Source organism: Spermophilus citellus, assembly GCF_964194105.1.
Source record: "Spermophilus citellus genome assembly, chromosome: 15".
Lineage (NCBI taxonomy): Eukaryota > Metazoa > Chordata > Mammalia > Rodentia > Sciuridae > Spermophilus > Spermophilus citellus.
The window spans coordinates 89,564,483-89,589,593 of NC_138195.1; the positions used below are offsets into that span (position 1 = coordinate 89,564,483).

General features: G+C 39.3%; 1 protein-coding gene across 4 annotated transcripts in view; it reads left to right on the forward strand.

Moving 5' to 3' along the window:
• The first annotated feature begins 4,138 nt into the window (after positions 1-4,138).
• BUB3 (BUB3 mitotic checkpoint protein) overlaps positions 4,139-25,111 on the forward strand; it is a 165,442-nt gene continuing 144,469 nt past the window's right edge. For 2 of the 4 annotated variants that reach the window (XM_081268002.1, XM_081268003.1), the window contains exons 1-7: positions 4,139-4,297; positions 4,647-4,841; positions 5,343-5,412; positions 6,989-7,140; positions 10,028-10,186; positions 12,114-12,291; positions 12,522-12,738. In XM_081268002.1, the coding sequence (XP_081124128.1) occupies positions 4,647-4,841; positions 5,343-5,412; positions 6,989-7,140; positions 10,028-10,186; positions 12,114-12,291; positions 12,522-12,738 (971 nt within the window). In that variant the 5' untranslated portion in view covers positions 4,139-4,297. Of the gene's footprint in view, positions 4,298-4,646; positions 4,842-5,342; positions 5,413-6,988; positions 7,141-10,027; positions 10,187-12,113; positions 12,292-12,521; positions 12,739-13,713; positions 15,925-25,111 lie in introns of those variants that run through there. The other 2 variants (XM_081268004.1, XM_081268005.1) reach the window with 2 other exon arrangements.

Below are 25,111 nucleotides of genomic sequence, written 5' to 3' on the forward strand. Positions count from 1 at the left end.
CCCACCTGTCCGCGCGCGCCCACTCTCCGGCTCGCCCGGGACCTCTTCGACTGCCCCGGAGCCCGGCGCGGGCTGCACCCTTCACAGACCTCCGGAGTAAAGCGACGTGATTCCAGAAATATTAAGAAATACACCATGTGTATTCAGTATCTCTTATTTATGGCCTCCGCCCTGCTTTTTGTTTTGTTTCGGGTATTTATCGGTATTCCTCAAACCAGATTGCCTGCTTTCTACCCAAATGAAACCAATACGCTTAGAAAACCACTTTGGAGAGGGATATTCTCGGGTGGTGATGGGAAAAGGAGTTTTGGCCAGATTGGCTTTGAATGGTAGAAAAAAATCAGAAAAATACCAACGAAACCAGGTATACTCCCCCCCCCCCCGCCCACGTATACACCTGTACATATGTACATGCACACACAGCTCGGCGAAGCCAGGCCCTCAGGGGCTGTGGACAATGATCTAATAATCTCTTTTCATTTCCTTCATCCCGAGGATGGGTAGGGGCGAAATGGGGAGAGTTCCGATCTGTAAATATTTTTAAAGCGGAGAAAAAAAATAAAACATTTTAAACATCGTTGCTAACTTTGGAGGGGTTAATTACCCAGCACGACAATGCGCGGAAGGTCTCCTTCATTTTCCGTGGTAGAGTTTACAGGCGTCTGCAAAGATCCGACTCGCACCACGTGGAGGGTGGGGTCGGGATCGGGGGTTAAAGGTCTGGGTATAGCCACTGCCCAGGCCGAACGTGGCTGGAACTGCACATTCCCTCCCACCCCCATCCAATTGCGCAGAATCCCAGTGCGGGCTGGGGCTCACTTCGGATGGAATCCAGCTCCAGAGCCCGCGGGGAGAAAGACAAAGGCCGGGAACCGGTCTTGCTGCTGAAGTAGTAGCCTTCCGGGATTGGGCCAGGCCAGGGCGCGAGGAGCATCCTGCACCGTGATCTTCTTGGACTTGGCTGAAGCAGGGCGCGCAACGACGTGGTTCAAGCTGTGCAGAGTGCCTCCTCTCCTCGGGTGTGTAGGGCAGGGGGCAGCGTTAATCTGGTGAAGGGTCTGCTTGTCGCCCTTAGCCCAGCGCCACCAGCTTGCAGTCACGCACAGTTCCCGGGTCCGTGAACATATTGTGACCCGCGCGGAGCGGGAACTGAATGCGGAAAGGCCGCTTTTCGGCCAAGGAGGGCTCCGAGGCCCGAAAGAAGGCGCAGGAGACAAATGCTCTTCCCACACTCTTTTGTTGTTAATAGTTTGCACAGTGCGTGGCTAAATGGCTGGGTCACCAGCCAGCATGCTGCTGTTTCTGAATTGAAAAGTGATGCGCATAAGAGGCGCCCACGGGCTTCCGTGTCCAGACACCTGCCACCACGTTGAGACTGGGACGATGCTGCCTGGAGAGTATAGACGCCGGAAGAATAGCCGCCAGAGAGGTGCAAATCGCAAACCCTCTCTCTCCGGTTAAATTGCTGCCACCTGTTCCTTATAAAGCGTCGGAAAGCAAAGCATTAGCTTGGCTCAGCAATAAGTAGGGCGAGCTCCTGCCTCCAGCCAGCTCCATCTTAAGCTGGTACTAAAGAGCTGGGAGCTCACAGCTCCAAGCTCCATCTCACCCTCTAGAAGGGAAACATTTCGGTGAGAAACTTGTCTTTTAGAACCAAGAAACATAGAAATTATCTGCATTTTGTGAAAATACACAGAATATCTGTAAATGTTTATGTGACCCACAGTATTCTGTGTAAAATATCTGACCAAAAAGATCTGCTGTTACATTGACCTTTTTTACTTTTCACTTTCATTTTCATAGAAATCACAACTATTTCAAGGTGAAGTCAGGAAGAATATTACCCAAGGATGAATCTGCCAATACTAGGTTGGTTCAATTGCATTTACTGCATTTCAACTGAGTTCAGGTCAATACATATTTCCTGGGCCCTGAAACATACCGAGAACCCATTCTAAATTTTGGGTGGTCAGAGAAAGAAAACAAGTTTCACAGAGGATCCATATTCTGACTTTTTGTGTACACATATTTATTTCACTGAAGTTCTCTTGCTCCAGATAATCCTCTTTAAATTGTTTTCCTCTAACCGTTGCTATTTGAATATTCCATGCAGAAACAACCAAATGACATCCAAGGAACTTCTTGTATAGAGATATTCCATCCATAGCATTTTGTTTGCATTTCAGTAAGTTAGTTACAGTTTGAAGATGGTTTTAATAATATTGATGGGTTTTAATAACATTTTCCTTAGGCTTGCTTCTTTAATAGGAAGTGGTTTCCCCTAGTCACCAAAGGCATTTAAGGAGAAACTTTGCCTTGGTGATTTTGGGGAATGACCCTTTTACAGTTTATCTTATATAATGTATATTTCACCCATTTTCTAATCCAGGATTTAGCTGTCATAGATGATCTAACAGTGTAATTACGTTCTAGGAATTTCACAGTTAACTCTAACACACATGCACACATAGAACTTTGCATTTGGATTTAAAATGTTCAAGACTCCATTGTTGCCAGATTTCCTATCTCAAGCCTATCAATTCATTTGAATAATAAGCCAAATCATCAGTCTCCTTTCAGGATCTAAACTGGATTTAAAAGATTGACGTTTCTTAAAACTCAAATTGAGTCGGGCTGCAACTGCATGCCCAGAGGGACCTGAATCATACACTGGATAATGAAATACACTTAGATTTTGTTAGTGGATAATTTATGCTCAGAATCTCGAAACACTAATAGAATTAAACAACTGGGAGAGGGAACCAAATAAGTCAGGAGATAAAATTATTTAGCTTAACTTAGAATGGAAGTAAGACACTACATTTGAAATTATTCAACTTGCCTATTAACTTGTTGAAAGAGAAGAAATAGAGAAACAAGAACTAGGCCTGGTAAGGAAGAAGGGCAAGAATCTTTTAGCAGTAATATCAATGTAATAAGTAGAAGGGTTGTCATTGTACATGTTTATTGTCAGAAATCTTAAGAAGTGCATTCATTCAGAGTGTGAACGCATAAAGATCAACAGCTCTCTCTCATTAATGTACCTTAAAAGTTAAACATTTTAACCCCAACAATTGACTCCTGCTTCACACAAAATTATATAATAAGACTTTTTTTCTTAAAAAGGTTGTGAAAAAGAGATTATAGAATATAGATTAAATTGAAAAATTGAGGCTCAAGAGTAACTCAGTTACTGAATTCTATTGATTAGGCATTAATTTTCTTTAGTTGAGATGAAATAATTTCTCATTACTGAAAAGCTTCTTGGTGCTCTGTATTTCTGGAGGACTCCAGAAAAAAATGGGAGCAAACAGCCTGAAACCTTGTGGAGTAGCAGGGTATGGTGGAAGGGAAGAGGCTTGTCATTGCCCTTTGAAGATTCCATGACAAACCTATCTCTAGAAGCTGTTTGAGCTGTAACACATTGCAGAGTATTTGTTTACTAGTCTGTCCATCCTTCTGGATACTGGGAGTTCCTTCAGGACAAAGACTAGTCTGATTAAATACATCTTCCCAGAGCCTTTCACCAGGGCTGGCATGCAGTGGATGCTCAATAAGTTTATAACGATGGGGTGAAGAGGTAAAACAATAAGGACGAGATTCTATGGGGTGGGCAGAATTTTAAGACAACGGGAAATCTGAGAGCTGGTTGATAGTACAAACGCCAGGAAAATGAGAAAGAATCAAGGCAAAATAGGGCAGTTGATCAGAGCAAGCATTTCCTCTCTATTTCAATTTCTGGTTCATTTTACAGACGTATACACGCCAAGAAGAGAATGATTTAGCTCTATAGGAGTATTGACCAATAAGGGATTCTTAAGTCTGAGTGATTACGGGGGAGGAGGGCGCCACTGGCGGACCTTAAGACCTACTTTCCCGCCTACTGTTCAGAGCACAAACAGGGCATCCGCCCCGCGGAAACTACACCACCCGGGATGACACGCACAGGCGTGGGCGGATAAGAGCGCGTCCTTGGCGCGATGCTACTTGGGAGTTGTAGTTTCTGCTCCTACGGCACGAGTTCGGGGGTCTCAGCGTGCTGGTAAGATGAGACCACGTGATCGGAAAAACCGCGGTTTCCCTTTGAGCCGGAACTGGAAGACTGCTTTGACCGTCACCGAGCAGCCGAACGGACCAATAGGCTGCTTAGAGCGAGCCGTTGGCGTTTTAAAGCAGCCAATGGCAGAGCTACGCTGGAGCTTCCTCTCCGCCTCCTACGCCCGGCCGGAGAGTGCTCCGAGGGAAGCTGCGAGGCGGCGGCAAGCCGTTGAGACGCTACTTCAGGGGCAAGCTCAAGGTAGCGGGACAAGGCGGTGGGGCACAGGAGCATGCTCTCCGCGGACCTCGCGGGCCCGCGCTGGCGGGGCCGTCTGCAGGGCACCTCGTTTCGCGTTCTTCGCTTTTAAGACCGTCTGGGGCCCCGGGGGAGGGGAGGCGGCAGGGCGGGTGTGAGCGCCCGCGGTGTGCGGCCCTGGGCTGGGGTGGGGGTGCGGCGGCGGCCCGTCAGGCCAGGGGCGAGACGTGCGTGGCGGACCCCGACTCCGCGCAGGCGCAGACGCCGCCCTCGTCGGGCCCTCGGGCGGCCCGCGGGCTCCGCCCTCCCACATGGGACCCTTGGGGACTCGGACTGCGCATCTGTTCCGCAGATGACCGGTTCTAACGAGTTCAAGCTGAACCAGCCGCCCGAGGACGGCATCTCCTCGGTGAAGTTCAGCCCCAACACCTCCCAGTTCCTGCTGGTCTCGTCCTGGGACACGTCCGTGCGCCTCTACGATGTGCCGGCCAACTCGATGCGGCTCAAGTACCAGCACACCGGCGCCGTCCTGGACTGCGCCTTCTACGTAGGTGGCGTCCCCTCCCCCTGCCCTCTGCCGCGCCGGGAAGTGCCCGGTCAGCAGCGCCCCTTTTCCGGTGTCGGGTAGATCTCTGTGGGAGTTCTTTGGACCGCTCGTTGGTGTTCGGCAACATCTGCTCTTGCCGGACACTCTGTTTCTTGTTGGGAACCCAGTGCAGATGTCCTAAACCCTGTGAACTTCGTGGACTTAACGATGATTCGTGTTTGAAATTTGCAGCTGGACCAATGTGGCTGCCCCATTAAAAGGGACATGTAGAAGGAATGCCTGTTGTACCCTCAGCCACTGGGATGAACTGAGCCTTCCCTCAGTTTGTTGACGGTGGTTTTGGTGACCACTTCCGCCCTTTTTGTTTACAGTGAATAGTTGTGCTCAGTGTGTGCTGTTCCCAGCATGACCTGAACAACTAGTTGGCCATAGAGGTAGGCATTCTGAAATGCTTTTTAAAAGCTCTGTAAGTTTTAAGTGCCTTGAAACTGTATTTTGTAGGATCCAACGCATGCCTGGAGTGGGGGATTAGATCATCAGTTGAAAATGCATGATTTGAACACCGATCAAGGTAATGTAACCACATTTTTAACCATTTTTCTTCACTAGTTACTAGAGTGTAGAAGTTTAGGAAGAATGGTTGCTGAATTGCTTAGTTATGGAGATAGAGGTAAAAGTGGTATGAATTTAGGCATTTTTGTCTGAATAACCATTAAGTTACTGGCCACAAAACATTATGCATATATTTTTGCACTTTGATCTCCATCCTAAGGGTTTACATGAATTGATACTTAATTGACTTTTACCTCATCCTTAGAAGTGAATTAGAACATATAGTGGTCCATGTTTTAATAGAATGTTCCAGGATAATGCTTATGTTTTAGGGTTCTTCTTTCAGAAGGTAATTAAAACTGAAGGAAGGTATTTTCATAAAAACAAAACATTGTAGAAAAGCCAATAATGTTTATTAATTCTGCTTATTTACTTAGTAGAATATGTTTCTGTTGCATTTGTTAAGAAAATAATTTCTTAGAGACCCAGATATGAAATGACCAAATTTTTATGATCATACTAAGGCAGAGCACACACTGGAGTAGAACCCAAACATCAGAGCTCTCTAGCTGAGCATTTGTCCTTACTTTAGACAGATAAATTTGAAGGAGATGGCAGGGATCCTAGAGGCTGAGTTGATCAACAGGATGATGGATGGAGGACAGGCACATTTTGTCAAAAAAAAAAAAAAAAGTTAAAGAGACTTGCAAAAGAGTCACATTGTATGGAACTTAAAATTAATGTTATTGGTTTTGTTTGTCTGTAGCTTGCCCTGTGTAGTAAATTGCCCTTTAGGTTAATTTACAAACTTGGGGAAAACAAACTTGATTTTCAGTGTTTAGGCTGTAACTTAAAGAGAATTAGTTGTTTATTCTGACCATCATTGCCAGGCTTCATGAGATTCTTGCAGCTTGTTTTAATATGCTTTTAGAAAGGTAACATTCCTGTTGAAGAGTCAAGACCGTGTGCTATTCTTGTATGCCTAGGTTGCATGAATTTGGGCTCATATCTAGATGGAAGTTGAATGAAGAAATGAGATATTGTGAAGGTTGAAATTGAGAAAAGAAATTATGTGTTAGAAATTTGACCTACCATGAAAACCAAGTGGAATAAATTATAAGACTTCATCTCCAGCGCTCATAATCCCATAACTACATGAATAACTTTCTTAAAGTATTGGCTTAATGTGTAAGATAAACAATTGAGTTCCAGAACTAGGGTTCTTCACCCATTTGTTCATTCAACAGGTATTTCTTGAACACCTAGTGTGCACTAGACCTTTTATTAGATACAGAGTTTAAAAACAAGCTTCCTGATAAGAAATCTAGAATTCAGTAAGGAAAGTAGTAAACATGCCACCTGTTTAAATGTAATCTGAAACTCAAGGAAGCCTTTGATATGCAATATGCTAGTGGTTCAAACTGTGCACCGTAAGATGACCAGAGATGAATGGATAACTTTTGTAGTAATGAAGATATTTTTGTGTATGTAGACATTTCCATGGATATTGAATGAGGCAGATTCATTGCATTTGTTCATTTGAGTACTCTTGTTTAGTTAAGGTAGTAAAGCTAGTTGTTGGGTTTTTCTTCTAGAAAATCTTGTTGGAACCCATGATGCCCCTATCAGATGTGTTGAATACTGTCCAGAAGTGAATGTGATGGTTACTGGAAGTTGGGATCAAACAGTTAAACTGTGGGATCCCAGAACTCCTTGCAATGCTGGGACCTTCTCGCAACCTGAAAAGGTAGGATTTTTGTATTTATCAGGAATTATAGTTCTTGGGGTGACTATGCTGTTGAATTTAATGATTAATATGCTATTGAATTTAATGGTTAAGAATTGTGACAGAGTCTCTTTTTATAAACACAACAACATAGAAATGCTTTAGTGCAAAGGAAATTAACTTTGGAATGAATTTTAGTCTCTTTTTTCTGTCAGTTGTTAACACTTGTACTGGCGAGTGAGAGCTTAAATGAACCTGCTTCATGTATTAATACTTTAAATCTCAGGACTAAGAAGCAACTCATGGTCTTTGTAAAGAGGTCATTTAGCAAAAAACTGTTCGATTGTCTTAAATTGGATTTGACATGCCCAAAACAGAAAATGGGATGGAGCATCACTCATTTTCAGTTGTGACCTGAGGATTCATTTGAGTTAACTATTACAAGGGTGAAATGGGTTGTCATTTCAAGTTTAGCAAGAAAGGTATCCTACTTCTTGACTGTTTATATATACACATTTTTTTTTTTTTTAATGCTGGTGTAGTTTGAAGGTTCTTTTTGAATGGAGCTTTTAAAAACTGAACCTTTGTTATTCTAACCTTTTGATCTGCATGATAAAATAGTGCATTCTTGCTGTATCCTCATCAGACTTTATCAGGGGTAGTTAATTTTAAAGATTGATTGTTTTACCAGTTTAAAGGTATCCTTCACTTGAGTCTATTTCCTCAGTGTAAATATGCTATTCAGCTGCTGTTAGCTATCATTACATATAGTGGTGCATCCAAAGAGCCATTATTTTTGTCACATCACATTCGAATCTACTCCTGGCAAGACCTTTGTTCAGAATAAAATAATTGCATTGTTTCTAGTTTTGATTTATGGTTGTATGTAACATGTTAAGAACTGTGATAAATTGCTGACAGAATATCATATAATGGACAGCCATACTGAATCAAGCTGCTTATTGGTTCAGCAAGGTTCATTATGTCACTTTTTTTTTAATACTTTCTTTGATAAATGTATATACCTAGTCAGTAGCATGACAGTGGTTTCACTTGATTTATGATCAGTGAGGATAGAAAGAACCCTTAGAAGCTTGTGTGTCACCTGTTCAGTGAAGATTTAAGGTAAAGTTCCTAATATGATTGTACCATTACAAATTGATCTCTCTGGATTTGGTATTTTCTGCAAATATTTTGTTTGTGAATAAGCTATGGTGAATCTTAGGGTATTATTCTTCATATTTAAGTCTCCTAGAATTACATCTGTTAATTTCATTCTTTTCAGTTCTTATTTTTCCCTTGGTCATATTAGTTATTGAAAAAAATTTTAAATATTCTTTTTAGTTGTTGATAGACCTTTATTTAGTTAATTTGTTTATATGTGGTGCTGAGAATCAAACATAGTACCTCACACAGGCTAGGCAAGCGCTCTACCACTGAGCCACAATCCCAGCCCCTAGTTGTTGAATTTTAAGTCCAGATTTTAGAAACTGCCATGGGGGCATTGGGTTGTAACCTAACTTGGTTGTTTGTTGTGGACTGTAGTTAACACACTAGAGATTAAAAACTATATGGTTTAATTACTGAGCATTAAAGAGATGTTTTACCGTCTTGTGGGGCCTCTCTGCTTTTTTACTTTGTTTAGGTGCTGGGGATTTAAAAGCCCAGGGCTCTGGGCATGCTCGGTGATCACACTCTCAGCACCAAGCTATATTTCCTGCCCTCTATTTTTTATAGCAATTCTTCAGGGTGAAAAATATTAGGTCAGGTTAGAGTTTCATATTAATTGAAAATTATAACCTCAATTTTGGATATCTAGTCTAGATTTGAAAATAGTGACTTAACATGACCAGGAAATATGTTTTTTGTCTCCTTTTTCATGAATTTAATGCCTCTGTCTCTGAGTAACATGTTTGTAAATGAACCACTAAATATTTTGCTTGCAGGAAATTTGGTGACTTATAAAGAAGTTTTTGTGGCTATTTTGGTTTTGAAGATTAAGCATTAGGGTAAAAAACTAGACACTTAAAGGGCATAAAATAGTTTTAAAAATCTTTCCTTACTATAAACTTCTGCCTCGAATGTTATTGAAGATGTTAGCCATAAGAATTAGCTTTGACACATGCAGATTACTGTCCTTGTCATCTTTTTTTTTTTATTTAAATCTGAGGACTGAACCCAAGGTCTTGTATATGGTAGGCAAGGTACCACTGAGCTACAACCCTCCCTCCACTCACCCTTTTTTTTTTTTTTTTTTAAATTTTGAGACAAGGTCTTGTTGCCTAGGCTAGCCTTGAAACTTGTGATCCTTCTGCCTCAGAGTCCTGAGTAGCTGGGATTATAAATTTGTGCCACCACTCTCAGCAACTTGCCTGTAAGTTTTGAGTTTGTGTGTCACCAAAAGCAACCAAAGTTAATAATGAGTCCCTCACTCTACTTGGAAAGGCCTTTTTTTCGTTATAATAGTTGGGAAAAGTCAAGATTTTGAGTCACCAAATGAGATCAAAAGGTGGTTTGGAAAAGTAACTAGGAAAATGTTTTATGAAAGGTTAGAAGCTCATTGAAAGGTATCTTGAATTATTTTATGTTTTATTGTCTCATTTTTGAGTGCCTTTTTTTTTTTGCATTTTTGTCTAAATGAAAGAAGGTTGGGAAAAATTGTTTTGATAATGAGTTTCTCTACAGGATTAGAATGTACCTTATATGATACTGATGAAGAATTAATATCCAGGATTTGCTATTTTGTGTGCATTATTTGACTTGAATAACTGTAGCATCTAAAATTGTTGCTTGTGTTTGAAATTTAATGGATTAATTTTTTTTAATACTTAGATGGATTTCATTTGGAGGTAAAATGCCATTTTCAAGATGTAGATGAATTTTAGCAATTTCTCATCTGTCTTAAAAGGTGTATACCCTCTCAGTGTCTGGAGACCGGCTGATTGTAGGTACAGCCGGCCGCAGAGTGTTGGTGTGGGATTTACGGAACATGGGCTATGTGCAGCAGCGCAGGGAGTCCAGCCTGAAATACCAGACTCGCTGCATAAGAGCATTTCCTAACAAGCAGGTACTGATCTACTCTTTCTCCAGTTCTGGTATTTGAGAATAATATCTTATATGATGATAATTTGGCTAATACTTTCAAGGTGTTTTTCTTTTTTGAGTAGTGACTTAGAATTTGCTGTTAGGTATATTATTACTTAACACTTTAAACAATCTCATGTTAAAAGGTAATGTGTTAATAACCTGCATTTTAGAGAAGACCTTAATGTTCAGAGAGGTTAAATAATCTGAATGGGATCACTCAATAGTTAGAATAGAGGTCTTTGGATTTTTCTGTTGATTCTAATCATTCATGTACAATAATTTAAGAGTTTTGCAGATATTTCAGTTTACAGACCAGTGAATTAAAACAAGTCTGAAAATCTGTTTATAGGATTCGTTATTTTCTTTTTGCCTTTTTCTAATTGTAATAATAATTGTTCTTTCTTCCATCTGACAATAGAATTTTGATTTTCTGAACTCCACTGAGGTTAGAGAGGTAGTGTCCCTTACGTAAAGACTAATTCTATTTTGTATGTGTACGCGTGTGCATGTTGTTCTGGGGATGGAATCTAGGGCCTCATGTATGCTAGGCAAACACTATCACTGCATTATATTCCCAGCCCTACAGACTAACTTTTGATATATAGGGTGAATTGCTTTCCATCTTCATTAAGGAGACTAGCTTGTTTATTAGTGAGCTCTTTCCCACCCCCACCCAATTCATAAAGTTATAAGGGGAGCTGGTAATGCTGTAAGTTACAATAGGAATTTTGCAGGAGAAAAAGTCATTAGAAATCAGCAGGTATGTTTGAAATCATGGCAGCTGTCATTTAGTGTTGTGGAATTTGAAGCAGTTAAGTCAGTTATTCTCTTGGTTTTTTATCTCAAAAGGCCAGTATCTTATATGGTCATCACAGTTCTTTTCCAGGAAAGTATAAATTTTTCATCCCTGACAAGGAATTGCAGTTAGGTGAAACTTTGGGATTTAAGTATGTGATTAAAGGACTATTGTATTATAGAAATTATTTTTATTTCTTCCCTTTTTTCTTTAAAGTCAATTTATTTATATAATTTTCTTGTGCTGGGGATTGAACTCGGCCTTGTGCATGCAAGGCAAGCACTGGAACAACTGAACTATATCCCAGCCCCTGTTTTTATTTATTTATATTTAAAATTTTCTGTCAGACTGTCTCTACTTCATAATGGAAATTTAACATAGATTTTTACTGAATTTTTCTCATAAGCAGTTTTTAGGAATAACTCTTTTCTGTCTCGAAAGGATTGAAAAAAATGAAGATTGAAAACAGATTTTATATTCAGCATATTATCTTAAGTTTTATAGCATGTTGTCATATCATGGAAAGGTGAGAAAAGGTTTGAAATTGTAAACCATTTTTGACCATTCCTGAAGTGTCTGCAGTGTAAACCTGACTAGCCGTGGTAAATTCAAGAGGTGGAACAACTGAAATGCAGGACTGGTATTCCAGTCGATTTGGGTTATTGATGCTCCCAGTGACAGAAACACAGTTCTTAACAGTTGTTAGAGATGAAAAGACATAGAACGATAAAATAATATATTTAACTGAGGGAACAAATTTGAGTCCCTTCTGGACAGGAAACATAAATGGTACTAAAATACTTTAAAAATTCTTGTTTAGGTTTGATAAAATAGTTGGATCTTTTTGATTATCATGTGCAAGACACAGTGAAGAAAGCAAGTGATGACAGCCTTTTTTTTTTTTTTTGTTTTAAGATAAAACAAATAAATGTTCTAGCTTTTTAGAGTTGTCATAATTGTCAGTACAGCTTAAACATTTTGTTAAAACCTGGCCGTACTTTTTTCATTTCTGAAAGAGTCATCTTTCTTTGGTATGGATTGAATTTGGGAACTAGTGCCTTGTTTATGGAAGCTGGTTTACCATTTTTGTCCTCTGGTTTGCTCTTGACAGGGCTATGTATTAAGCTCTATTGAAGGCCGGGTGGCAGTTGAGTACTTGGACCCAAGCCCTGAGGTACAGAAGAAGAAGTATGCTTTCAAATGTCACAGACTAAAAGAAAATAATATTGAGCAGATTTACCCAGTCAATGCCATTTCATTTCACAATATCCACAATACATTTGCCACAGGTAAAGTATGGCAAGCTAACTTATATTTAATTATTATGATTATATGGTTTTTAAAATTGAAAATTATTTGGGCTTAGAGTTATTTTTAAAATTTGTGCTTTTTTTTTTTTTTAGCTATTTAAGGAAAAAATCTAGCACTTCTTGGGGGAAATGTAACTTAAATGATCTTAAAAATTAGATGTTTAAGATAATGGTGTTAACCAGTTTAACTATTTTGAAATTACTTGCAGGTGGTTCTGATGGATTTGTAAATATTTGGGATCCATTTAATAAAAAACGACTGTGCCAGTTCCATCGGTACCCTACCAGCATCGCATCACTTGCCTTCAGCAATGATGGGACTACACTTGCAATAGCATCATCATATATGTATGAAATGGATGACACGGAACATCCTGAAGATGGTATCTTCATTCGCCAAGTGACAGATGCAGAAACAAAACCCAAGTGAGTATGCTTCACCTGTATTTGAGCCTTTTCTTGCATTCAACCCAGGATTTATTAATTTTTCTAAATTCATGAATAGCATTGTTGATGCCTGCTCGATATTACAGCTGACTGTAGGGTTGGAGTTGATTTTATCTTGTTCTCCCAAGCTTTCAATATCCGTAGGTTGATAGACGTCTGATGGATAAAATTGTGCCTAGTTGTTTTGTAGAGAAGAATGTCAAACTCTCATTCTTCTTGAATAGACTCTATTATTTGAATCTCTGCAGTTATTACTAGCTCATTGCTTCAAAATTAAGTTGAGGAATTCAAGAATAATTTATTTTAGTAAATTCTATTTAAGATATTTAAGAATTTGAACTGTCAAAAACTTCCCTCTCCACAGAGGTCATTTCTATAATATTTACACAAAGCAAATGACCTTCAGGTCTTATTAAAAACCCAGAATAAGATGCCCTTGCCTAGAAAAGCAAATTTTCTTAGTTTTGAAATTTTCATAGATGTCTTTGGCTCTTGGTTGTAATTGTTGACTGAGAGGAATCATTTGCATTTTTCCATATCAGTAAGGCAAAGCTTTTTACTTTAGTAGCCTCTACCATGCTTATGGAAAAACTGGTACTTAGGCCTGTGTTACTATAAAATGCCCATAGTGTCTTTGTACGATTTTGTGTCCCTGTGTCCAGGCCCTTGAAGGAAGTCCTCAGTAAATATTTGTGGAATAACTGAATGTTTTCAGGATTCTTATGGTTTTCTCAATTAACATGGGTATGGTACCCTTGCTAAATCAGTTGAGCCCCTGAGAGGGGACAGAATGTTGAATATTCAATATTAGAATATTTGACTTTAGAAAAGTCTTAGTATGTGAAGCCTGTTGGATAAAGGGCTGTGTTTACATTTGATCTGTCACTTTTGTATCTCTTGTCCTGGCCGGCCATTTTGATCTCATGCTCTTCTTTTTTTCTTTTGAACTTGTAGGTCACCATGTACTTGACAAGATTTCATTTACTTAAGTGCCATGTTGATGATAATAAAACAATTCCTACTCCCCAATGGTGGATTTATTACTATTAACAAAGAAACCAGGGAAAATATTAATTTTAATATTATAAGAACCTGAAAATAATGGAAAAGAGGTTTTCTTTTTTTCTTTTTCTTTTTTTTTTTAAATGAATAATTTCCTAAATGCATGAGATGGTTTGATGGTTTGCTGCATTAAAGGTATTTGGGCAAACAAAATTGGAGGGCAGTGACTGCACTTTTAAGAATTAGTTTTGACCTTGATGATTTTTGTTTCCGCTGTGGAAATAAATGTTTGTAAATAAATAGAGTTAATAAAAATCCCTTTGCATTCTTTCTGGACCTTAAATGGTAGGGGAAAATGCTCTTGAGCTATTTCTTTTTCTGGTTGTAGCTGCTAATTCTAAAGCTGCTTCAGACTGCCTCATGAGGAGGTTAATCTACAATTAAACAATATTTCCTCTTGGCTGTCCATTATTTTCTGAAGCAGATGGTTCATCATTTCCTGGGCTGTTAAACAAAGCGAGGTTAAGGTTAGACTCTTGGGAATCAGCTAGTTTTCAATCTTATTAGGGTGCAGAAGGAAAACTAATAAGAAAACCTCCTAACATCATTTTGTGACTGTAAACAATTATTTATTAGCAAACAATTGATCCCAGAAGGGCAAATTGTTTGAGTCAGTAATGAGCTGAGAAAAGACAGAGCATATCTGTGTATTTGGAAAAATAATTGTAACGTAATTGCAGTACATTTAGACAGGCATCTATTTGGACCTGTTTCTATCTCTAAATGAATTTTTGGAAACATTAATGAGGTTTACATATTTCTCTGACATTTATATAGTTCTTATGTCCATTTTAGTTGTCCAGCCACTGGTGATTAAGGTTAAAATGAAAAAAATTATAGTGCGAATGAGACTCATTTCAAAGTAATTCCTTAAATCAGAACACGAACTCAGCTTGGCCTATTCTGAGTAGTTCCAAATAGTATTATACAGTCACGCTTTTTATTTTTAATTTATATTATTTGCAAATGTATATCTTTGATTAGGACTTAGACTGTTACTAAAATTTTATTTTATCCATGATGTATTTTTTTTAATTCTTTGATATAGAGAAGGGTCTTATTTTTTAAGTATTTCAGTGAAAAATGAGTTCATTGTGAACGCATCTTTTGAAATGTATTTTCTTCATTGCAGGTCCACCTAATCATCTCGTGAAAATGGTTTCTCTATGGAAAGCTTTGTTTGCTTCCTACAAATACATGCTTATCCCCTAAGGGGTGTGTTATAGTCATTGTGGACATGTTATTTAGTATGTGGATTTGTTTTTTGTTTTACAAGAAATTTGCCTGTTTATTTTTTAATAGATTGTTTAGGATGAGGAGTCTGCGTCCTTACGCAGTAGTGTGAAGAATTCCTCCCATCATCCCCCAAGTAAGCCCAGTTGCTGTTTATGAGCAGTTCCAGTTTTTTTGTAGTATAATCTAAACCTGTTATTTCCCTGCTGTATAATAAATCAGATTCGGAACACTTAAATGTTGGATGTTTTTAAATATTGGTAATGAATGTAATTTACTACATAAAAAGGCTTCTGTAAAGCAAAACTCTTCATCAAGGGCATGTTGAGGATGACATTTTACCTTTAAGTCCATTCTGCCTCATTTAATTATGTCTATTCTGATGTATATTGGGGCTTCAGTCCTGGATAAAGTGATGTGTTGGAGTTCAGCCATTTTCCTGGTGCCCCTTTGGAGGCTCCGCAGGGCCCTGAGCCATCCCCTGGCCTCCCTCAGGATGGGCCCTCACTACAGCAGCCTCTGGTCTCCTCCTGGCATGGTGTTTTCTTAGTGGTGCCAGTGCTGTGGAGCTCATGCAGCTCATACATCCCTGTGCTGATGAAATCATCGTCCACATGCAGAGAGCCAAATGACAGGCCCTTCTGGACTTATCCATCAAATGCTAAATCAAAGTGAAGCCCTTGGGATGGTAAATAATGTAATAGCCAGAGACTAACTGATGGTATTGGTTCTTTAGTGTGATTATGTGCTTTTAAAAGTCATAACCACTTGGTTGAGGACAGAGCATAAATTTAAAACATTGTATAACTGAAAGAGAATTAATACAGTGTTGTTAAAGGTGACCAAATTAAAGCCATGTGTGGACCTGTTTCTGAAGTTGTGTAGGAGAGTTTTTTTTGGTGGTTCCATCTGAGTGTCCTCTTATCTCTTAAAATCCATGTGCCTCCCTGTTTCCCCTGCATACCACTTAACCAGCTCCTTTTCATAATTGCCTGTTCATGATTATAGCCACCTTTCCCCCCAATTACCCAGTTGTGGTTAACTTGGCTTTTTAATATCAGTTTCTTATATATATGTTAAATGTCTCAGGTTTATCTTTCTTCCTATTGTTTCTGTTATGTGTCCTTCTTGTTGAATGCTGAAGTCCTTAGTCTCTGCCCCAAGTCCTCTGTCTTCAAGAACAAATATTTAGCTGTGATCCAAGTGAGAAAGAAATTTTGAACTACAGTCTGGAACATATGTGAAGACAAAAGGTTCATAAACGTTACTTGCCCTTCCTTCATGTGATGTACCTGGTGTATGTTTTTTTTTTTTCCTTTCATTTAAATGCTGGTTATGGTGCTCTGAACTGATTTTTATAACAGAACACATTTCCACCTGTAATTTGCAGAAATTGCTCAGTACCTTCCAAGATTTTAAAAAACTTTTATATCATGCCATACTTGGAATCCTCTAGTGCTTCTTATTTTCACTGTGGCTCTTCAGTATCTACATAAGAAGGCTAGCTCCTTCCAAAACCTTTGTTGAGTATTCTCAGAAAGTTGGGAGACTAACCTTTATTGGGAATTCTAAGTAGAAGAAATGGTTCTGAGTCCACTGTGTACAGATTTAAAGATGTATTAGCTAGTGATTCTTTGTTCTATGGGAAACCCAGGCTTTGTTGTAAGAACTGAGGTCACATTGTCCGTTTTAGCTTTGGCATTCAAGCTCCTCAGTATTGTACCTTTGTAATCTGTTTAATTCTAATGTTTCCTAAGGCTTTTTTGGTTTGTTTTTCTCCGTTCTTTTGGTACCAGAGATTGAACCCAGGGACACTTAACCACTGAGCTATCCCAGTACTCCTTATTTTCATTTTGAGCTAGGGTCTTGCTAAGTTGCTGAGGCTGACCTTTAACTTAGGATCCTCCTGCCTCATCCTCCTGAGTCACTGTGATTACAGGCATGCACCACCATGCTTAGTGGCGTTTTTATTTTTAGTGAAAATAAGATTCTTTGGTTAGGTAAAGCTAGTTCCCCTCTCTAGATGGGGATTCAGCATGCATTAGGCTACTGAGAGCTTGGAGAAATCCAGCAGTAAAGAAGTCTTTCTAAATTTGTTTGATTTGTCATCCCCCACATTCCTTCTTTGTCAAGTCTACTTCTTGCTCCTGTTGCACTGTACCCTCCAATCATTTTATATTTCACCACTCCTAGAAAGCACTGGGGTTCTGAAAATGCTGAGAGTCTGACTAGTTGCTTCATTGTAATTCAGGGGCTTGTGTTGATTCCCAAATCACAGTTTTTGCTCCTGGATTGCTCTTTCAAGTTTTTTTTTTTTTTTAATATTTATTTTGTAGTTGTTGTTGGATACAGTATTTTATCTTTAGGTCGTGCTGAGGATCGAACCCAGGACCTTCCACGTGCTAGGCGAGTGCTCTACGGCTGAGCCACTATCCCAGCCCCATCTTTCAGGTTTTAATTTGAATCATGCAAGGTCCTGTTCAAGGTCCTTTTTTCCATGTAGTCCTCCATCCTTGTTGTAGCTCACAAATATGTATGCGTACATGAAATGAAGTACCTTCTACTTCCGTACCTTTGGAGGTACTTGCTTATACTGTATGGCGCTTAGGAGCAGGGACTACATCTTTTTGTCTACTCTGGCACGTGAATATTGGAATACTTTAATATTGTTGAAGTGATTTATTTATTTATTTAGAAACTTAAAGGGGCTGGGGATGTCGTTCAGTTGGTAGAGTGCTTGCCTAGCATGCACAGGGCCCTGGGTTTAATCCCAGCACCACAAAACAAACGAAAACTTGAAATATAGTTTTGGAATGTAGATAATTTGGTACCCTAGATATGACCTGAGCCCATTAAGTTCATAAAGTAATTATAGAATTAACTCTTAAAAAATTGAGATAACACAGATGCAGAAATTATGATATAATCCTATGATGGAGGATAAGCTTTTTTTGTTTTTCTTGGCAGGGCAGGGGCTTACTGGGGATTGAACTCGGGGGGCACTCAACCACTGAGCCAGATCCCCAGTCCTATTTTGCATTTCGTTTAGAGTCGGTCTCACTGAGTTGTTTAGTGTTTCTCTTGCTGATGCTGGCTTTCCTCTGGTAATCCTCCTGCCTCAGCCTCCCAAACTGCTGGGATTACAGGTGTGTGCCACTGCGCATGGTGAGGATAAGATTTTTTAGCTTCATTTGGTTATAATTGGGTAAAATACACCTATTTACATATGTGCTTTTTATGGATGTATGTATTATGGTGTGATGTTTTGGTGTGCGTATATTGAATGGATCTGTCACTTCACATTCTTTGTGGGTGTGGTGAATTAAATTTCAAGTGTACAGTACTTATTAACTATTGTCACCTTGTATATTAGATCTCCAGAACTTATTCATCTAATAGGAGATGTCTACTTTTAGCATTTTGATTTCTCTCTATTCCTAAGGATTTTCTGGGCTATTTCTCCATGAATAAAATTGTTAACCAAATATGAAAAATACCTGGGTGGATGAATTTGAAGATTTTGAGATGTTATGACTTATGGTATAGGCCACATGGCTTGTATGACATTTTGCTTTGGGGAGCTATCCTAGGTACCTGGTTACCCCCTGGCGCCTCAGAAGTCTGGATGCAAGAAATCTATGACCATGACCATGACCATGGGAATTCCCCCATGTGGACAGGAAACAGCAACTTCACATTTGCATCCTTGGTGTCATATGGACAGCCTGAAGCTGCTCCAAATGGCTGATGCCAGTTCTACAATTAGCTGCTTCTCACATAGGCTTTTGTTCTTTTTGCTGTTCTAGGGTAAAGGGCTGCTGGTATTTACATATTTACCTATGGCTGAAATGCTCCTATGCAACAATGGGGGCCAGTTAGTGCTTCATATGATTTTTGGCTTATATACCTATGCTGCTTGATGCATTTAATATATTATGAAAATTCTCTCAAATTTTTCTTATTTTTAATGGTCAACTAATTAACACTTGAGTCTTTTGAACAAACCTTTAGTGCCTGCTGTGTGCCAATCACTGCTAGGTGTTGGGACACCAGTGACAATAGATAAGGTTCCTGCTCTCATTGAGTATGCTTGATAGATCAGTATGTGGGCAGAACACAGACTGATGCTATGATACCATTGTGTGGCCACATTTTGTTTTTAAAGAACTTGGCTAACTGGTCCTTAAAACTATTACCCTGTTACCAAAGGAGTCAGCTAAGTTTGGTGATTGCTCAGCCAGAAATGTGGCTCAGTTGTAGAGTGCTTGGTGGCATGTGTAAAGCCCTGGGTCTGACCCCAGCACCACCTCCCAAAAACAGTTGGTTTTTGTACTTTTTAAAAATATATTTATTTTTTAGTTATAGGTGGACATAATATCTTTTTTTTTTAAGAGAGAGAGAGAGAGAGAGAATTTTAATATTTCTTTTTTTTTTTTTTTAGTTTTTGGCAGACACAACATCTTTGTTTGTATGTGGTGCTGAGGATCGAACCCGGGCTGCACGCATGCCAGGCGAGTGTGCTACCGCTTGAGCCACATCCGCAGCCCTATAATATCTTTATTTTGTTTTTATGTGGTGCTGAGGATCCAACCCAGTGCTCATGCTTGCTAGGCGAATGCTGTACCTCTGAACTACAACCCAGCCCTGGTTTTTGCTTTTAAATCTAAGATCACCTAACCGGTTTACTCAGGCACTGTGACAACCAATACACCAGAAAACAATTTGGGTAGAGAGTTATTCAAGAATCTGGCTAGTTCATCTCTCATCCTGCCCCCACCCCCCTTTGTGGTACTAGAGATTGAGCCCAGGATGCTCTACCACTGATCTACACCCCAACCCTTTTTTATTTTTTACTTTGAGATCAGGTCTCACTAAGTTGTTCAGGCTGACCTTAAACTTGTGTCCTTCTGCCTTGGCCTCCCACATAACTGCCATTACAGGTAGGTACCACCTGATTGATTTGGCTAGTACTTCAGAGAATTAGAAGCGTAGCATCTTGTCAAATCTTTAAGCCTCCTGAACCTCTCAGAGCCTGTCACTCTTCCAGAATTGAATCTCTTAGGCAGCGTGACATGGCAGTGTGAATCTTGGAGTTGAGCCTTTGAATCCTGACTTTACCGCTATATTCCTTGCATCATTAGCCAAATTAATTTAAATAATAATGTCTTCATCTGTAAAATGAAGGTAATAACCTAGCTTATAGAATTTGAACAAATACTTAAAAATATTTATCAGGGTGCCCCAGACACAACCAATGAATAGCAAATCTCTGCTCTTGGAATGAAAAATAATCTATCACTCAAATATAATTGGTCAACTGACAGATTTTTTTTTATCTTTTATAAATTTATAGTTCTCATATAACTATTGGATCTTATTAAATATGCCAGCAAATGCTTTTAAAAATATTTTAAACATTTAGGAAGACTCAAGATCAGATCCATAAAATACCATCTTGATTTTAAAATGTACAATATTTTGCCATTTTCATCTTTTTTTTTTTTTTTTTTAAGAGAGAGTGAGAGAGGGGGGAGAGAGAGAGAGAGAGAGAGAGAGAGAGAGAGAATTTTTAATATTTATTTTTTAGTTCTCGGCGGACACAACATCTTTGTTGGTATGTGGTGCTGAGGATCGAACCCGGGCCGCACGCATGCCAGGCGAGCGCGCTACCGCTTGAGCCACATCCCCAGCCCAACCCATTTTCATCTTTTAAAATGAAATTTTGCACATACTTGAAATGTCATTGTACCCCTCCTCACCCAATTCCCATTTTTAATTTTTCTTAAGTATTTTTGTTTATTTGTACTTATCTTTTGTAGTATCCATGTGCAAGATGTATTTTGGAGTTTTGAAAATATCCATGAATGATAGTTCCTATCCTGGAATGAGCCCATCCTCCTTCAACATCACACATGGTTAAGAGATGTGATAGAGGGGCTGGGGTTGTGGCCTAGTGGTAGAGTGCTTGCCTAGCACATGTGAGGCACTGGGTTCAAACCTTAGCACCACATAAAAATAAAAAATATTTAAAAAATGTGATAGAAGAAAAGGGTAGAAAGAAGAAAGCTACAAATGACTCAGCAGCAGCAAAGTTGTCCAGGGGAGTGGGTAAGCTACGTACCTCTTTCTAATAGATCAACCTTCATGACAAAAGGAATGGCAGCTGTCTCTACCACTGACCTCAACCCCCAGGCCTTTTTATTTTTGTGTTTTAAGGATGGAAACTGTATAACAACCAAAAGTTGTTTATTTCCTCCAGGAGACTACTAGTGTGTTAATAGTATCCAGTAGTTTGGTTATAAAAAATTATCACATCTCTGTTGTCAATCTGGAGAGCAAACACAACTGAAGTTTCGTGGTGGTTCTCCTTTGACTTCTCCACCTCGGTTTTTGATATGTCTCTGGGTGGCCCATCTTTCACTTGGGAAAGTACTGATTTAAGCCATTAGGACTAGTTATAGCAGTTTCCTTTCAAAATGGCACCTGGCTAACATTGCTTTGGAACTAGTGCTGGGAGAAATGGAAGCTGCTGCTCTGGTGGCTACAAATACCAATTGGACCATTGAGTTCAAAGGCACTTTCCCCTGGATCAGTTGTGTGTTGTAACAGTGCTTTCATTTTTGAAGGATACCCTCAGAACTTGTCCTGGGTTGTTGTAGGGCACTGGTTTTTTAGTTAGCAAGGGTTTTGTGTCCTGATTGGGGGAGAGGAAAAAAAAAGTGAAGGTAAAAACGAAACTGATTTATAGAGGACTATAATTCAGACAACATGACTTGTTAGCCTGCTTATTAATATACCTCAGGATTTGGCAACTGGTCTTCAGACTTTAAATGAAAAGCAATTGATTTTATTTTGTTGTTTTATTTTCCTTGAATACACTTCTGGTGGTATGACTTTCCAGATTACCCGAGTTGAATAGAGAAATAGAAAAAGAAATGCGTTACTGACCTTTAATGTAGCAGGGTGTCATTAAGTAATTGAAGGTTCATTTCCCATGGCTTTTTTCATTAACTAATTTCCCAAGAAATATTCTTTCACCTCTGACCATATTAGCCAACTATGTGCAGTTAACACAAACCTGAAGAAGCCATACAAATTAGACCCACTGGTCTCCAAAGCACCTAAGTTTGCTTTTCCAATGTTGTAATGAAGTACCTTTCATCCCCTTTTATAGGACTCTGTTATAGGCTATTGCAGTAATTTAAAACCTATGTACCTAGACTCCTGACCTTGTTATAACATCACTTTATAATTCTCAAAATACTTGGCTCTTGAAGATTTTCTTAGCACCAGCCATGTATTCTTAAAGAGCCCAGACAATTTGTCTTCAGTGTTATATTATCCATATCTCCTCAGCTGTTAAGGTCTAGCATTACTATTGAGTTGCCTGTGGGGGGGCGGGGGGCGCTCCAGCTTTAATTATTTCACTGCTCAACATGGCATTCAGTTATTAGCGTTCTCCACTTAAAAACCTTTTCTTGGAAGAATGGCAATATACAGCTTCATCAAGCTTCAGATATAGAAGTGGCTCTCTTGCTGGGTTCATTGTTAGTTCATTAAGATTGCTGGTGATGCTGTGGACAATAATGGCTTTCCACATGTAACTCTAGCATAGAGATTATCATGGAAGAAGACAAGCATATGGACAATTAGCCTCTCAACATGTTGCCCTTTGTTGCTGTTCATCAGGTGAATGCTGACCTTCCAGTTAACAGCAGAAGTCTAGAATGGGCATTAGTGTTGAGAACTTGGTACTTGGTGGCTTGGCAGTCTGCTTATTTTACTTATACTGATAGAATGTACCATTAAGTGTTAGACTTCTTCACCTTTACTTTGGCTAACATACCACTTCAAAACATCCTGTACTGGCCAGGTGCAGTGCACATGCCTATAATCCCAGCCACTTGGGAGGCTAAGTCAGGAGGGACACAAGTTCCAGGTCAACTTTGGCAACTTAGTAAGACCCTCTCTAAAATTAGAAGGGCTGGAGGCTGGACATGGTGGCACATGCCTGTAACCCCATCGGCTCAGGAGGCTGAGGCAGGAGGAAAAAAAACACTTTTTTTTTCTTTTTAAGTTATAGGTGGACACAGTACTCTTTATTTTTATGTAGTGCTGAGGATCGAGCCCAGTGCCTCACGTGTGTTTGGTGAGCGCTCTACCTCTGAGCCACAACCCCAGTGCAAAAAACCATTCTTTACTTGTTCTGCCAGTCATTACCCAAGCTTTTGCTTTTGACTTACCTGAAACTATCAAAGTTAGAGAAATCTCATTTATTTTACCCCTAACAAAATTTATGGTAAATTGGGAGAAAAAGTGAGATCAGAGAGGATATATTTAATTCCTGAATAGTGAATTCTTTGCAGATATTAACACATTATTAAAGTGATATTTGAGTCTGTACAGTGAACAAGGCTTCTACCTGAGCATGCTTGACTAGTTACCTCTATTACTGAGACTGAAAATTTAATATTTCTAAATATACTTTTTGGTTGAAAACAGATTTACCCAAAACCTCTAATCTGGTGATTTAGAACAACTCTCCATGGACATATGTAGAGTAAATTAGCATTGTTGAATGAATTAAGAAATCAGACTAACTCAAAAATTTAAATTTGAAATTTTAATTGAGTCAAGGCAAAATTTTACTTTGGCCACCAAAATTTCAGAAAATGTTTTCTAATTAGGGAATAATCCCTGAAATAATTAGAACCCAGCGGAGAGGATTATTTTTTCTTTTAGATAGGCAATATTCCTGAACAATTTCAGCTTGTTAATTTACATTGGTTTCTCCCTAACTAGAACTCAGTGGAGTGAATGAGAAGAAAAAATATTAGGGAAAGTTATTTCTTTGTCTTTCTTTCGGTACTGGGGATTGAACCCAGGGCTGTTTTGCCACTGGGCTAATCCTAGCCCCTCATTATTTTTTATTTTGAGACAAGGTCTCACTGAAATCTTGAGGGCCTTCCTAAGTCACTGATGCTGATCTTGAACATATCCTCCCTCCTCAGCCTCCTGAATTGTGGGGATTACCAAGTGTGTGCTACTGTGCCTGGCAGGAAAGTTATTTGTTAATACTTGTTACTGCAAGCATCTAATTGTAGATTTGTAATTAAGGGCACACATGGTTGTAAAAGGTCCTGCTTTTTTGATAAAAGAACCTAGCAAGACAGAAAAGATGATGTGTAGGATGGGGTGACAGCTCTGCCAAAATGTAAGCCTATATAGTATTTGTGGGTAGCATTGGCATTATTTTTGTGAGAAAGGGATTAATCTTGTTTTTGTTAGCTCTTCAGAAATGTAAAGATGGGGAATTAGAAACTGAAGAAATTAGTTTGAAATAAGCCTCCTCTGACCTACATTAAAAGCCACTGAATGGTGGTGGGTTGTGTCAAGTCCTTGGGCATCTAAAGAATGGAGATCTAAAAGGGTTCTTAGGGCCTAACCTTTTCCTGAATGCTGAGGGCCCCATAGAAATATGGAGTCATGGCCATTCTTATGATGGAATCATCCATCACTGTCGATTATTTGCTGGAAAAAAATATCTTTCCTTCATGAGAACCTTATGATCCTCAGAGATTAAGAAGTCTGGCCAGGCTGAGTGACAATGGCCATACCATTCAAGGTATTCTCTTGGCCACTGCTCACAGATCTGTAATTTGGGGTTTGTCTTTTTTTCCTCTTTGTTTCTCTCAGTTCTTTTCTTTCTCCCTCCTTTTTTTTTCCCTTCAATCCACAACCAGATAATAGAAGGCATTTGTGCCAAAGTTGATTTAGGAAAATGTGGCCATTAGTTGGTAGGTTTTGAAACATGCTTGAGACTCCTTTGTGCCATCTGGTCCCAGTGGTGGTGGATGCTATGAGTATATCAGCCCATTGCGTGCCCATAAACCAGGGACTGGGTCTGATCTAGCATATGTATGCCATGAAGTAGCTGGGCCTCTTGAAAATGCTATGACACAGCCTGTTTTCCTTCCTGTATGTTAAAACCCTAAAATGTGGAGTGTGCAGGGATTCTGTCAGGCAGCAGCTTAGGAGATGCTCTTATTCCCATTTC